The sequence below is a fragment of the Carettochelys insculpta genome, chromosome 23, assembly GCF_033958435.1.
Source record: "Carettochelys insculpta isolate YL-2023 chromosome 23, ASM3395843v1, whole genome shotgun sequence".
In the NCBI taxonomy this organism is placed as follows: domain Eukaryota; kingdom Metazoa; phylum Chordata; order Testudines; family Carettochelyidae; genus Carettochelys; species Carettochelys insculpta.
Window position 1 is genome coordinate 4,377,685 of NC_134159.1, and position 15,920 is coordinate 4,393,604.

The 15,920-nt window shown below is 44.6% G+C and overlaps 1 protein-coding gene across 8 annotated transcripts in view; it reads left to right on the forward strand.

Moving 5' to 3' along the window:
• Positions 1–15,650, forward strand: part of TMCO4 (transmembrane and coiled-coil domains 4) — a 107,260-nt gene extending 91,610 nt beyond the window's left edge. For all 8 annotated transcript variants that reach the window (XM_074975570.1, XM_074975564.1, XM_074975567.1 and 5 more), the window contains one exon: positions 13,940–15,650. In XM_074975570.1, coding sequence (XP_074831671.1) covers positions 13,940–14,407 — 468 coding nt within the window. In that variant the 3' untranslated portion in view covers positions 14,408–15,650. The remainder of the gene's footprint in view (positions 1–13,939) is intronic.
• The last annotated feature ends 270 nt before the right edge of the window (positions 15,651–15,920 follow it).

The window sequence follows — 15,920 nt, forward strand, 5'->3', positions numbered from 1 at the left end:
GAGATCTCCTTGTGGTTTCCACTATTCCGTGTCAGGTGATTGATTCATGCAGAAAGGCTAGAATTAAAGCTAGTAATCTCAGGGCTGGATCAGTGTCCCACTTACTCTTAACTAAAATCCACTAAGCCAGTCTGGTTACAACTGTATGCAAGCGCTGTAAGTGAAAGAAACTCAGCCCACAAGTAACATAAAAGAGTGAGCAAGAGGCTGGAAGACAGAAGTTCGCTTTGTATGAATATTGTTATGCAACAACAGCCCCGTGTTTAAAGGTCCACTTTTGTCTTCTGCAGGGCAATGTGTGCCACAGAATGAACGGTAGCAAATTTGAATTTGCACACCCACTATTAGTTTTGTGAGCATAAAATTGCAAGTTCACTTGCCAAAAAGCAGGTGCAGGCCTCAGCCCTCGGGAAGAATCAACTCCTAATTAGCAGTCATATGGGACACTGAGATGAGAGGTACAAACCTCTGAGGTGTGGGGATGGGATTGCTTGTTGACCTTTCTGTCTGTTTCTATGGAAGGGTGCTTTAGATTGCACACGTGAAATTTACCTGATTTGCATTTGGTGATAACATCCATCAGTTAGCTTCTACGGGTAAAAATGACTTTCTCAATAAGCTTTGGGTCAGAAAAATGATTGCATATAATGATTACACTCTCCTCCTTTTCCACCTACACCAGAAATGTCACAATAATTAAGGGCCATTTTTACTGACAATTCAACCTGCTTTTAAATTAGAAGAAATATGGACTGAGTGGTTTACTTAATTCAAAAGAAATATATCCCTGGGAGAGCAGAATTCAGAAAAGAAAATAGACCCATGGGGCAGAAGTCATCTTTAAGTTAGCCCCATTGACTTCAGATGAGTCACACTACAGATTAATTCAAGCCCCTGATTTTCACTCTATTAGCTTTTGTGGCAGGCAGTGAAACAATAACAGGGAATCATGTTATTAACTTCAGTGTTTTAAAAATAACTTTAACTCTATGGCATCCCTATATGTGAGCTTTTGAATATAGAGTCTGTTCTCCTGAAAGTTTGAATTTTTAAAATTAGTCATTTTTAAGTGAGAAAAATTTAGATGCCAGATCTCCATTTTTAAAAAATGGCAATCTACAATTAATTCCAGCTGATGACCTGCAGAAGAGATTTACTTGCCATTTTGTCAGAAAATCACTTCATGTCCTAACAATAAGTGATGTGATCTAGATTGCAATCAACATTTGCTTTCATGCCTAACAGAAGGACTTTAACTCTGCTTTAACTACACTCAGCCTTAACTATGAAGTCATTGCCAGAAACTCCATAGTATGTTATATGCAACTCTACCAGGGCACCATGATCCTGGCGTGCTGGAACTCTGCCTTTTTATGGATGGGATCTGTGTAGCTCAATGTTGCTCTGGCTGTTTATCTTCTAGGTCTGTTAATGTAAGGGTTCAGAGTACAGGATTCTGAACCTTTTCTTGGACAAGATGCATATCTTTTACTTCCATCTTCCAGGAAATACTCAACACCCTGCAGGATCAGGCCTGTAGACAAATGTAGTTTTGTGACCAGAGTAATCTGCCCATGCTCAGAATGTTGGTGCTGGAAAGGCTGATGCAGGCTGACCCTCCCTAGTCCAGCACTCTCTTGTCTGGCAACATCCACAATCCAGCATGATTGTACTTAGCCGGACAACCACTTATCATGGGTCTCACCACGTTTCCTGTGGTCCCATAAAGTTTGTTTACAGCCACCAGTCCTGGCAGTCAGTGTTGTATACTGTTATTTAGCTGTAATTTACCCCTCAATGTCTTCTCAGAGCCCAGTAAACAGTGAAAGTGTTGGTAATGTTCTAGACAATATTGACCTCCCATGGTCTGGCAAATTCTCTCATCCAGCACCAGTCAGGTCCAGAGGCTGCCAGATTAGAGAAGTTCGACCTGTATGACCTACAGCCAACCCCTTCCTGCCTTCTGCTGGAAGTGCAGAACTGCATTGATACTAAAGTGGTACTGACAATAGTTTAGGAATTTTAGGAGGTGAGCATTAGAGTAGTTTTGGATTTCCTTCCCTCCATTAGCAGCAGCAGCAGCAAACCTCTTGCAGCTCAACTCATACTGACTTCAGACTCCAGAGGTTTGATTGTTGTCACGAATAATAGATTTAGTGACACAGTTTGAAAAGGACAATAACTGAAAATAAACTACACACATGAATTCACAATAACTGAAGATGCTTATTTATTCCCTCAGGTGAGCTGTTCTGTGCCAGTGGTGGTTGCATTGTATTAGTATTGTGTATACAAATAGAACAGTTGATGGTCCTTGGGGACAAACGTTGCTTTATAAAAGTAAGAGGTGATGATTATATGTGCTCCAGCTGCCCACCTCCCATAGACGTAAAGCTAAAAATTATTTAACAGGAAGGAAGGGAGAAAGGAAGGAAGGCCTGATTGGCGGTGGGGGAAGGTGCAACAAGGGAAGGCAAGCCTCAGCCCCACCTCTTCCACGCCGAAGCCTCACCCTTTCTGCCCCCAAAGCCCCACCTCTTCTACAACCTCCTCTCCCTGCAACAGCCAGAGCAACCAAGTCACGGATGAGGGCTGGGCAGCCCAGCCCTCCCAGCCAAGTTGCCACACCATGGTTCCAGCCTTTCTGGGGAGGCAGGAAGTATAGGCAATTTTGGGAAGGCAGTTCCTTCCCATGTCAACATTAACCACCTCCCAAGATAAGCCCTATAATGAAGTAAAAACACAGTCCTGTAGCACTTTAAAGACTAACAAAATGATTTATTAGGTGATGGGCTTTCATGGGACAGACCCACTTCTTCAGATCTGGAAATTCTCATACAAGTAAACTGGCATGATGAGAATTTAACAGAAAGATAGGAAAAAAATGAAATGAAAACTGACCAATCACCTATATAGGATAGAAGGAGGGACAAAGAGGGGGAAAGAGAGAAAAGAAAATTATTTACTGCAAGTGTCTATTAAGTTAAGTGAGTTGCCCGAGGTCACTATGGATATCAAAGATGGGGAAACTGTCCTTGTAATGCATAAGGTAATTGCTATCTTTATTGAGACCAAGGCGTAAACTGTAAAGTGTCGAATTAGAGAATAAACTCCAATTCAGATGTCTCCCTTTGTAATCTGGTCTTAAAGTCTCCTCATTTTAGGATTCAGCTTTTCAGGTCTTGGATGCTATGGCCTGGCTCCTTAGAAATGCTCATTGACGGGTTTATGTGTATTCAGATTCCTAATGGCTGATTTGTGTCCATTCATTCTTTGACAAAGTGATTGTTCGGTCTGTTTAGTATACATAGTAGAGGACCATTGCTGGTACATGAATAATATTATATTGGTGGAGGTACAGGAATATGAGCCCCTGATTGTGTAACTGACATGGTTAGGTCCAGTGATGGTGTCTCTAGAGTAAATATGTGGACAGAGTTGGCAACGGGATTTGTTGCAGGGAAAAGTTCCAGGGTTAGTATTTCTGTGGCGTGACATGTGGTTGCTAGTGAGAATTTTCCTGAGGTTAGGTGGTTGTCTATAGGAGAGGGCAAGTTTCTCACCCAGGGCCTCTAGAGTGTAGCATCATGTTCCAGTGTAGGTTGTAGATTGTTGATAATGCAGTGGAGCGGTTTGAGTTGGGGGTATAGGTGTTCTGTTGTTAACCTTCTTGGGCGTGTCTGGGTGTTCGTCTGGCTCTGTCAATCTGTTGGGGTTTTTTTTTGTTTTGTTTTTGTTTTGTTTTGTTTTGTTTTTTGCTTCTCCTGGTGGATAATTAAGATTTATGAATGCCTGGTAGAGATCTTGAAGTTTTTGGTCTCTGTCAGTAGGATTGGAGCAGATGCAGTTGCATCTAAGGCCATGGTTGCAATACGCTCCCCATTCGCCGTGCACATGGGGCACTGCGGTGTGGCGAAATGCGGCTCAGCAGAGCTGAACATGTGGTGCGCCCCTCTGCCTGCTCCCTGTATGTGCCCCACCGCTTGTTGGGATGCATGCATGGCAGCAGTGGTGGAGGCGGCCCCTGCAGCAGTTTCCTGACTGTGCAGCTGCTGCATTTCCAGCCAGGAGTTGTGCAGCCCCAGCAGCCTGACACAGTCCCAGTGGCTGCAGTTCCTGCTGCCTCGGTGTGCCCGTGGAATCCCCAGTCTGGAGCAGCATGGGGGCTCTGCTGAGTGATCAGAATATCCAGTTGGTGGATGGGGGAGGGCTGGGGGTGCCTGTCTCTGAGGGGAGGAGGAAGGCTTAATGGGGGGGTGCTATGGCAAATACAGAAGGCTCATAATCATTAGTGTGGTGATCCCTGAATTATTATTGGACTCCACTGATCTAAGGGCTTGACTATAAACGATGGATTGTGTGATGTGTCCTGCATGGAAGCTGGAGGGATGTAAGTAAGCATTTGTGGGTTTCCGGTAAAGGGTAGCATTGATTTGGCCATCAGCGCACCTCATGCACTCTCTTCAATTGCCTGTTAGTGCTTCATCTGCACCCATGGATGTCTGCAGTGTATCTCCCATCACAGTCAGCTAGTCTGGATCAGTTGGCTTAAGCCTTACCCACGGCTTAGAAAGCTTTGTGCTCAATTTTAAGAAGCTCTGAGTGAGCAGGAACCCACTGCACCACATTCTCTTTAACCGGAAGTCATTTAGTGCAGGAAGAACCTAGCTCCTCAGCTCCCATGTGGCTGTTATCCCTGGTTTGAACTTAACCATCAGCTGGGAGAAGCCCCAGATGGTCCTTAGTCACTTCTTCCATTCTTTGTCTTCCCATTTCTTATCTGGTAGTTGGTCTTCTTGGTGGGCCTTCTTCCTTCTCGTTGGCATTGGATGCTGCCACCAGAAAGTGACCCATAGTGTGCTACTTATTCTCTGGCTTAAGTTTCTTCAGGGTATGTCCTGGCAGACCCATTCCTCCTCTCCATTTAGTGGCGAGTTAGTCTGGTCTAAAGCCATAAGACCTGGCAACTTTTCTATTGGGTCCCTCTGCAGCTTCTTTACAGTTGAAAAGTCTGTTCATATCCTTCCTTACTGCCATTTCCTTGAGGAAATATCCACCTTTTTCTATATCACCATGTTATCTATGGTCTAGGTCCACGGCTCACTGAAGTCATTGGGAAGACTTCACTTGAATTCAAAGTGGGTTTTATGTTATGGCCTAAGAGCACTGAATTATCATCTCTCCCAGATTCGTTCTGCTTCTTCCCAATGGATGAGCCAGGATCAAGATCAGATGCAGCCCAACCTATGTTACTAGAATGACTGAGAATTCCATTTCTTCAGTTTCTGCCTGTAATACTTACTGGAGACCAAGCAGATTCCAAGGGTTTTGCAATTTTCTCATCAATATTTCTACCAACTGTGGAGGGATTCAGCCTCTGTACCCACACAGCAAGATAGACGTGTGTGTCTTTTGGGAGGAGGTTAAAGAAACTACAGTGGCATAATATTACATTTGCAGCTGGTCAGAAAATATGGGATTTTCTTGTCATAAAAGCAGGCAACAAAAATCTCAGAATAAAATCTTTTCATTAGGGAATTTTGTAACTGTGGGAAAGTGTTTTGTTTTTTTTTCCCCAGCCTGTTTACCACATTCTTAATGTTTCTTAGATTTGTCCAGGTGGGAGACACTAAAAAGTTTAAGACGATGAGGGAAAAGCATTTTACATTTAAAATGGAAGGTATGGCCTGTAGAAATGTTAACACATACAAAAAACAGAGCTGCTTTCTTTCCCATTATGCTCCCATTGTACTATGCTCTCTAGGGCTACGTCTACACAAACCAAAAACTTTGAAATGGCCATTTCAAAGTTTACTAATGAAGGACTGAAATACATATTCAGCACCTCATTAGCACGTGGGCGGCCACGACCCTTCAAAATTGATGCAGCTCGCCGCCGTGCGGCTCATCCAGACGGGGCTCCTTTTCAAAAGGACCCCGGCTACTTCGAAGTCCCCTTATTCCTATCTGCTCATGGGAATAAGGGGACGTCGAAGTAGGCAGGGTCATTTCGAAAAGGAGCCTGGTCTGGACGAGCCGCGTGGCGGCGAGCCGCATCAATTTTGAAGTGCTGCGGCCGCCCACATGCTAATGAGGCACTGAATATGTGTTTCAGCGCTTCATTAGTAAACTTTGAAATGGCCATTTGCATGGCCATTTCAAAGGTTTTGGCTAGTGCAGACACGGCCTAGAAGTAATATTCCCAGAGAGGGTGTTTCTACGCAGCCAAATTATTTTGAAATCATAGAATACTAGAACTGGAAGGGACCTTGAGAGGTCATTGAGTCCAGCCCCCTGCCCTCATGGCAGGACCAAGTACTGTCTAGACCATCCCTGACAGACATTTATCTAACCTCTTCTTAAATATCTCCAGAGATAGAGATTCCACAACCTCCCTAGGCAATTTATTCCAGTGTTTGGAATAACACCTGCTATTTTGAAATAACTTCCCTAGCATCTACACACTGCAACCACTATTTCAAAAATTTCAAAATAGCAGAGGGCTTATTTTGAAATATGTAAACCTCATTGTATAAGGAATAGCACCTATTTCAAAATAAGCCACAATGCGTCCAATAGCTCTGTTTCAAAATAGGCTCTATTGTGTGTGGGTGCTCTATTTCAGAATATTTGAGTGCTGCTTCAAAACGCATTGCGTACATAGCTGTGCTATTTCAAAATAAGCTATTCCTGAAAATCTCTTCTGGAAGGGCTTATTTCGAAATAACGCTGCTGTGTGGACACACAGAGAAATTAACTTTTTAAAGTGAAAATAACACTTTCCACAATCCTTCAGAATGGAAACTTTGAGGGGGAAAAAATCATTCTGGACAAAACACTAGTTTCTAATGGAAGAACAAAATTTTCAACCAGCTTTAGCCATGCTGTGTGTGTGTGATGTTTAAGAATGATTACATGAATAAAAATTTTGGGTCTCATTCTGATCTTTCTTAAAGCAGTATGATTGAGAAGTAAATCTTCTGAAAGAACTGGAATGGCACCAGTGGGTGTAATAAACTTCTAAAATGCAGAGCTGCACTTTCCAGGTTACATCTGTCTGGCTGTCAGACTGGGTATTTCAGCAGGCCCTGCTGACATGAAGGCATTTAACTTATCTAAATAATTTAACTTGTTCTTTCCCTCTTTTAGCTTCAGATCCTACTTCATTTTCCTCCGTGACTGAACTGATCTTGTCAGCTCTGGCCCTCCTCTTGACTGGGACACCCTCCTTTTCATGAGCCTATACATTTAGACCCTCCTCTGGAACCCCCACTTATGCATCTGACAAAGCGGGTCTTTGCCCACAAAAGCTTATGCTCCAAAATATCTGTTAGTCTATAAGGTCCCACCAGACTTCTTGTTGTTTCATTTTCACTAGCATTCACCATGTTAGACATCCAATCACTATTCACTTTTTTAGTGAAAACTGATACAAAAATATCATTTAGCACATTTGCCATCTCCACATTTTCTGTTATTGTCTTTCCTTTCACTGAGTAATGGACTTACTCTTTGGCCACAAAAACTAAGCAATGTTTATGGACTTAATTAAGACAGCTGTTTCCAGCGCTTGTCCCAGAGGGTCAAACAATTGCACATTCAGTGCTCCAACCAGCTCTTGATACTATTGTCACAGCTGCTTGAGCCACAGCCACTGTGATAGTCATGATGTGAGGCAGGCCTCCTGGTGCCACTCCACCACATTTCCCAAAGAGCGAACCAGCTTCCCTGGAACCTGAATCTAGTTCCCACGGCTCTCACTTGCAAACCATTTGAGGCACTAGCCACCTGCTCATTAGTGCATCTGTCTATGAAAGTCTCCTTCCTCATGGCCATCACTTCCACCAGCCACGCTGGAGAGCTGGGAACACTTATGGCAGACCCACTATATTCCAGATTATTCAAGAACAGAGTTACCCTGAGAACCCACCCTGAGTTTCTACCGAAGGTTTGCGCTTCCTTTCACATTAACTAGCCCATACATCGCTCAGTATTCTTCCCACAACCATGTGCCAGTGCATTACAAACCACCCTGCATGCCCTTGATGTCAGATGAGCATTGCCATTCTATTTGGAAAGAACTAAACCGTTCCAAACCTCACCGCAACTTTTTGTCTCAATAACTGAACATTTCTAGGGCAACCAGATATCCACACAAAGACATTGCAGTTGGATATCACGATCCATCAGGTTCACCACTGATGATATGCACATATTACCAGAGCGGTGGCCATATCAGTAGCATTACTGCACAATGTGCCCTTGACTGACGTAAGTAAGACAGTGACAATGGGCATCCCCACCTGGCACTATGCCATCAACCAAACTTCTCAGGCAGACAAGTCTCTGGGCACAGCAGTACTCTCAACAGCCATTCTGCTGACTCCAAAGTACCTTCCGTCCTAAGGGACAGTGCCACTAAGTCATCTGGACTGGAGCATTCACAGAGACATCTCTCAAGGAAGAAATGAAGGTTACTCACCAGTAACTGAGGTTTGTCAAGATGAGTGTCCCGATGGGTACTCCACCGCCTGCCTTTCCTCCCTCCCCTCTACTTCTCTCTGCAATAGAAAGGGAGCTAAAGGCTCCAAGTCCCACATGTGGCTCTTCAAACAAAGGAGGGGTCATGAGACGAGCCCCAGGCAGGCAGCCTGGAGGGGGACTGTTGCAGATATCTCCATGCAAAGGCACAGAGATGCAGCAATGCCTAGAGTGGAGCTCCTGTTGGGGATACTCAACTTGAAGAACCTCAGTTACTGCACAGATGAATAAGCTTCACTTGTGAGATGGGAGAACAGGCAAGCTCCATCATCCTGGCACCCACCCCCTCCATTACCCTCCATTTCCACGTTGATACTGCTGGACCTTTGTCATCCTGAGAGGTTCTGATCTGACCGGCCCACAGACAGTGCAAGGCTTTGTAATACACACATACACACTCAAGTGTCCTTCCCTACCTTATTTCTTCTCTTTCCTATCCCTCTTTCTTTTTCTTCTGTCTCATAAATGTCTGGCTTAGCTGGCCAGGACTGTATGTTTTCCAGCGCTGCTTTAAGGCTGTAACCATGGTGTAGGCAACTAAAAGCAATACAAATCAATGCCCTGAATAGCCTAATGCAATTATGGGTTAGCCAAGTTGTAGTGTGGCTAAGAACAGGTGCAAAGCTTGGTCTTCTCCAGCAGTGACATTGCAAATGAAAGTCAACACCAGAGACAGAAATTGCACGGTCAGTCTTTTTCTATTCTTTTCTTTCCTTTCTTGTGTGTTTGTCTCATTTTGTCTTTTAGGAAACAAGGTTGGACTTCAACAGTAATACCAACTGCTCCAGCCCATCACAGCTAAGATTTTCACCGAAAAGGACAGTTATTACCATCTAAAAGCTGTGGGCAGGGTCCTTCTAAAAACTCTGTCCAGCTGAAGGGAAAGGGAACAAAATATTGCTCTTAAAATGAAAGATTTTCTTGATCCTTTACATTTCAGTAACTTTCACTGGTTTTCCTTCTTTTTCTGTATCTTTAAGGGAAGCTTGCAAAGAAGTTAACTGGTATATTGCCATAGTACCCTAAGTAGGCTGAGGTACCTGGGTATGAAACCCCAACCTTTGCTTAACAGTTTTTCATGTTGGATGGTGATAGGGTTATAGTAACACTTTTGAGTCTCTGGGCTCATATCTTCCAATTGAATTGATACAATAGTTCTGTTCCTGGCTCTGACACGGAAGTGCCGAGTGAGTCACTTCCCATCTCTGGTTCCTCTCTCATCATCTGTCTTGTTTGTGTGGAATACAAACTCTTCTAGATACTGACTTTTTCTGGCTCTGTGTTACCATGTGCAGTGACTAATGCAACAAGGAGGCTGTTGGGGTCCTTAGCTGCTACTAATAATTAATGAGAGACAATCTAACTTAAGGGTATTGGAATCTGTTCCATAACCATAGTGAGTCAATGACAAAGCCAAAATTACAGCTGTGGTTGCCTACTTCTTAGGCCATTTCCTGTCCACTTTGCCATACATCCTCTCAGAAAGTCGTATCTAGGTTGTAGGAGGTCACACTTTGCATTCATATAGCCAAAAATGCTTCAGCTTGTGATTCTCCCTTCCCCATTCTCAAAGGCTGATCATTAGGCAGCGATCCTCTCTGTTGCTTAATCTGTTCCTTCTCAAAGCTCAAATATGCCCAGTCAGTTGAGCAAAGCTGTGGGAGCAGCCACAGCTTACAACCAACAGATGGCCATGTGATAACACCAAACGGATTCCATTATCGTCGCTTTTCAGACACCCTTTTCTGTATCTCCCTCTCCTCTCCACCTGGAATTGCTATCATTAATCCAGTCAACAACAGCCAGGGCAGACAATTCATCACTTGTCTCCAGACAGACTGTCAGTGTTTTTTGGTTTCAGATGTGGGACAATATTTTCTTTTGTTTTTAAAGCTCCTGGAAATTTAAGTGTGTTTTTGTGCATTTGTTACACTGAGCAGAAATAATTCATCCTGAATTTATTAGGGACAGCTGAGAACGTAGAAGGACATTTCTGATGCTCTTGGCTCGGTCTGAATTTTAAAACATTTCCAAAATGTCTGTGACGATGGGAAGCTACACCCGCATCTTTCTGCACCCTTTTTCTGTGATATGCTGGCTGAATTACTGATACAGTCCATTAGCATTGTGCCATTCTGATGAGGCAAAGCAACTTAAACACCGCTTCTGCAGGCTCAGACCACCAGCGCACACCAGTGAATCTGGGTCAAGATTTTTATTGTCCTGCCACAAGCTATAAAGTAATCACTTTGGTTAGAAAATCACTTTTTAATTACATTTCTTTTTACAGTTCTTACTGCAGCTGGCCAGGAGGAAAAAGCAAACAGATGGTTTTATTTTACACTCTCTATTCTTCCATTAAAGCTTGAAGGCTTGTGGAATCATAGATTCATAGAGTTTGAAGAGACCTCAGGAGATCATCAAGTCCAACCCCTCGCTTAAAGCAGGACCAATCCCAACTAAATCATCCCAACCAGGGCTTTGTCAAGCCAGGACTTAAAAACCTCCAGGGATGGAGATTCCACCACCCTCTCTAGGTGATGTATTCCAGTGCTTGACTACCCTCATAGTGAAATAGTTTTTCTTAATATCCAGCCTAGACCTCCCCCGCTGTAACTTGAGATCATTGCTCCTTATTCTCTCATCCACCACCACAGAGGACAGCCTCTCTCCATCCTTTTTGTAACCCCCCTCCTTTTTGAAAAGCTCCCCTTAGATTCCCCTCTTCACCTATTTCCAAGGCTCTACTTGTGCTACACCTGAGGTGCAACCACCAAGAATTCAGAGGGATGGACTGCTTTTAACAAGAGCCTAGAAAGGCAGTACTTCCCAGTCAGATAGCAGAGTTCACCTGAAACCCTGGCATCTTCTATTTTGCTAATAATTTTGCTGGAAATTCTTTGATCAGCTTTACAGTATGTAGTGCACTTTTGGGAGAGGGTCCTGGCTTTAACTCTGTACAGCACTTCCATGCATCTCACAGCAGAGTCCTGTCAGTCGTTTCCAGTTCTGTATAATGCTTCATGGTGGCACGTGTCCAAAGGGACTATCTCTTGTCTTTAAGGCTCAGGTCCACAGCCCACTGAGCTAAATGTAAATCCAATCATTGACTCAGTGGGCTGTTGTATACACCTTTGTTGCCAATCTCATGGACTGTCATACTATATTATTTTAACACTTTCTTTCGATCAATCCAGGTTTCTCACATTTACCTCTGTCTCCCCTAAGAATGTCAATTCACAGCACAGGTTTGTACAGTTCTGTAGGTGGAGAACAGTAAGAATTCATGTGCCCGTAGGCCCTGAGTTCTGTAGCAGATGGAATCAGCTGAGCAGTCATGCCCAACTAGAGGAACACATCTCAGGATGGAAATGGAGCCAAACAGTAGGTTTCTAGTAAATGCAGTACCTGTTCTTCTCCACTTAACCCATCTCTCAACTAACTTCCTTTGTTTCTCTGCTTCCTAAGCCCCCATACTGATGAATGAAGAATTCAGACTTTTTCTGAGAACAATGTGCATATATGAACAGTCAGTCCACTAGGCCTTTGGTGGTAATTTTAATAAAAGCACTGATCTACTCAAAATATAATCAGCCAGTTGAGCCATCTGGGCTGATTAAAGTTGCATATTGCATTATTAATGGGCTGAGTAAATCCTTCAGTTTGCTCCAAGTTCTAAGTGCAGCCAAATGTTACCACTCAAAAGCTGCTTTATACAAATGGTTAGGTTGGAGCTTTAATTTACATAAAATAATTCTGGGTTGAGGTAGCATCTGCAGACTCCACTCACTTTGCCAGTAATTAGGCCAGATCTTTGACTCAGATTAAATCTCCTTTGCAACACTTAAGTGTCCTAAGGATGCAGCTGGAGATCTTCCCTTCCAAAGGGAATTTCCTGGTGGCTATATGCCACCCCCTGTACCTCTGCATAGACTTAGCTGATGAGACACAATGCCACATTATTTGAGTGGGCCAAATACCTTAGAAAATCCAGTACAGTAGGGTCTCGATATTTGTGAACCTGAGGTTCACAGATTCAATTATTCATGAGCAGCCACTTCCTTGGGGCTCCAGGGCACAGAGTTCTGGCAGCTGCCACTTCCCCAGGGCTCCAGGCAGAAAGAGCTGGTAGCCAGGGGGTGCCATATTTGCAAAATTTCAGCATTCAGGGGGGTTCTCAACATGGAACCCTCACAAATGTTGAGACCCTATTGTATTTAGGCATATTTATTCAAATAACAAGGCTGTTAGTGTACATGCTTCAGGGTGTTGCTGATTACCACCTGTGGTCAGGAAGGAATTTCTGTCACGTGCATTTTGAGTCAGCTGCTGGAGAGAGGATTTGGGCTGCAAGATGCTAAGGATCCCTAGGATTGAAAATCATGCATCTTTAGTCTCTGATAAAACCTCTAGTGAACGCTGAACTGAACTGTAGACCATGGAAGCAGCCACAGTGCCAGCTAATGGCATTTTCATTTCAATGGAGAAACTCACTGGTAATTACAGTCTGTTTCTTTTCAACTTGCAGTTTCATCCACACATTTGCCTAAAAGTAATATAGAAAAGGATATTTAAAGACAAGTCTTTTCTGTTGAGGTTCTTAGCTGTGCTAATTCAAAAGCTTTATTCAGCCAATGCTGCACCTTGGACTGAAAAGGCAGCTGGCTGCCATTAGAGTGGTGGGTTAGAATCCTTAATGTTCCCTTATTCCTTTTAAACTAATTATACTTAAACATAATTATTATAATTAAACAGAAGGAAATTACTCTTTTCTCTCTCTTGTTTGCACTGATTTAAGGAGGAATGGAATATGCCTCTCAGAAGGTAGTTATCTTATAATCACATGGGATCACAATGTAAGAGAGAATCCTGCCTGATTTCAGCTAGAGACATAGGCTTAACTCAATATGCTCTTAAGGCTAAAAGAGTGTTGCAGTAATGTCTTATCACAGGTTCCATCCAACAGCTTAAAACTCTTAATACATTTTAATGCTCCCGACACGCCACCGATGCAGATGCAGTTGTCTGCATTTTACAGCTGGAGAAACTGAGGTGAAATTGAAGAAAGGTAAGGGCTTGTCCCCATCAAATCAGTGGCAGAGCCAGGAGATGAACCCCAACCTCCAGACTCCCAGCACTGAACTTTAACCACTACAGACCGTGACCTCTCTCAGCCTGACAAGCCTCTAATCATGCATTATAAATAGTGCGTGTGGAGCAAACGTGATGCAGTATGTGGAGTGATGCAAGAAGTGAGCAGCCAATAGGAATCTGCTTGTGGCTGGGGCAGCGATTAATCATGGGTGTTTGGGGGACACTGAATTTTTCACACAATTCTCTGTGTTTTTCAAGGCCAAGGGTGAACCTCCCTGTGACAGGACTTTGTTGTTCCTTGCAGGTGAATGGCCACCTGGACTACATGAAGCAGATGGACACTATCCTGAAGGCTGTGGGCATTAAAACCAAGGAATGTCACCTGGAAGAGAAGAGGAATCCCAGCCTTCTCTCCAACCAGGGTGAGAAAAGGCAGCAGCCAGTGGAGGATGGGAGTCAGAAAGAGGAAGGTACCTTGGGAAATCATGATTCCGTCAGCCATGATCACTGGTCCTGGCAGCCTGTACCCAGTGAAGGGCTGCACCCTAGTGACCAAAACTCAGATCTTGCACATTTGGGGGTTTCTGAATTTCCAGGCTCTCTGGATGCCAGCCAAGACCTCAACCCAGATGGGCTGGAAGAACCTTCCCCAGCCAACCCTCAGCCCAACACTGATTCTGCTACTCGTGTCCTGGGAGGAACCTTCCTTCCTTGCCCAGGCTGTTCAGAAAATGACTTAAAAAACCAGGCAGCACACCAAGGTCTGGACTGAGTCTCTGCCTCTTCATGCATCACAGGCTCTTCTCTGACCACCCCACACAGTCTGTCCAGCACTCCGGGGCAGAAGCTCTCCTCTCTTCGAAACAGGACTGTTGCCATTGACCTATTATAGGCTTACTCAGTACCAAACGTTCATTCCAGGGGAATCCCAGGACATACGGCGCTATAGGACACTCTAGCAAACAGATGTGACATGCTGGTGGTTAGCAAAGGTGCAAGCATCAGAGAGGTATTAGACCCACTGAATAAGCCCGAGTTCTCTGTCTTGAATGGAAGGCAATCAAGGACCCCTCTGAGTGTGTTCCGTTGGGAGGATGCGCTACGAGGATGAAAACCTCTCGCGTGCGTCTGCACGACGCACTGAGCTTCCCAGGGGCCAGGGGGGAACGCCGGAGCAGCGACCAATGCTGCTCTGTGCTTGGTTGCTGCTTGCTCCCATTCCTTGCAGGCACGTTGCCTCACGTTACATAGTGGAGAGCACCAGCAGGTGGTATGGAAAGGCCAGACGGTGGCCGTTACAGGCCATGGAGCAAGCGGTTCGATCTCATGGGGGGAGCAGCGGTCTGCTTCCCAGAGGGGAACGTTGATTGCTGTGACAGGCGGTGCTGAAAGATCACAGCTGCTCCCGCAGCCTCTTACTGCTACCCATGAAAAATTCATGACTGAGTGGGAGTTTGCCATGAGATGCAGGGCTCCTGGCCTCCTTTCTCTAGCTCTAGGAGCCGCTCAGACCCAGGTGGGGCTGTGGTATCAGGGGAGAGCCTCCTGCTCCTCTTCTCCCCTCGGGGTTTTGGCGCACGACCTAGCACAGAGACTGACGTATCAAGGTACTGACCACATAGAGGTGCTTTAACAAGGCATTGCTGCCTCCCTACCCTGGACCAAGAGCTGCAGCTTTCAAAACCAACAGAAACTGGAGTACCGCGGAGGGGCACTACTGGATCAAACCCTTCAGAGCTACTGATGATGGGCTCTCCCGGAGCCAGAGGAGAAGATCCCAGGGCATATTCTCAGCTGCTGTAAATCAGCATCGTATCCCTCAGTTCAGTTATACACACTAGCTGAGGCACTGGCCTGTATTCTGTGGGGGAACAACTGTCTCCTTTACAGGGCTATTTGTACTGCTGCGTCTTCGGAGTCTTAGGGAATCATTGAAAGCCTATATTGGAGACCTAGAGCTCACCTTGTTTGGTATTGTATCACTAGGACATTAAAAGGGTTAATTTGTTTTGTATTGTTGGGGGTTTTTTGTTTTTGGGTTTTTTTTAATGTGTCCAGGTATGTTTGGAGATTTACATGTACTATTGGGCTTGATTCACCTCTGTCTGTGCATCTCAGATCTGTGAACCAACCTTTTGTACGGGGGTAGTGAATAGAAGGGGGATATCTGGGTTCATTCCTGCTTCTGCTAATGTCTGGGTCTGAGACATTGCACAAGACTTTTGGTAAACACCCTGCCTGGGTTTCCTCATATGTTAAAGAGGAGGCGTGGTCCTTAGCGCATC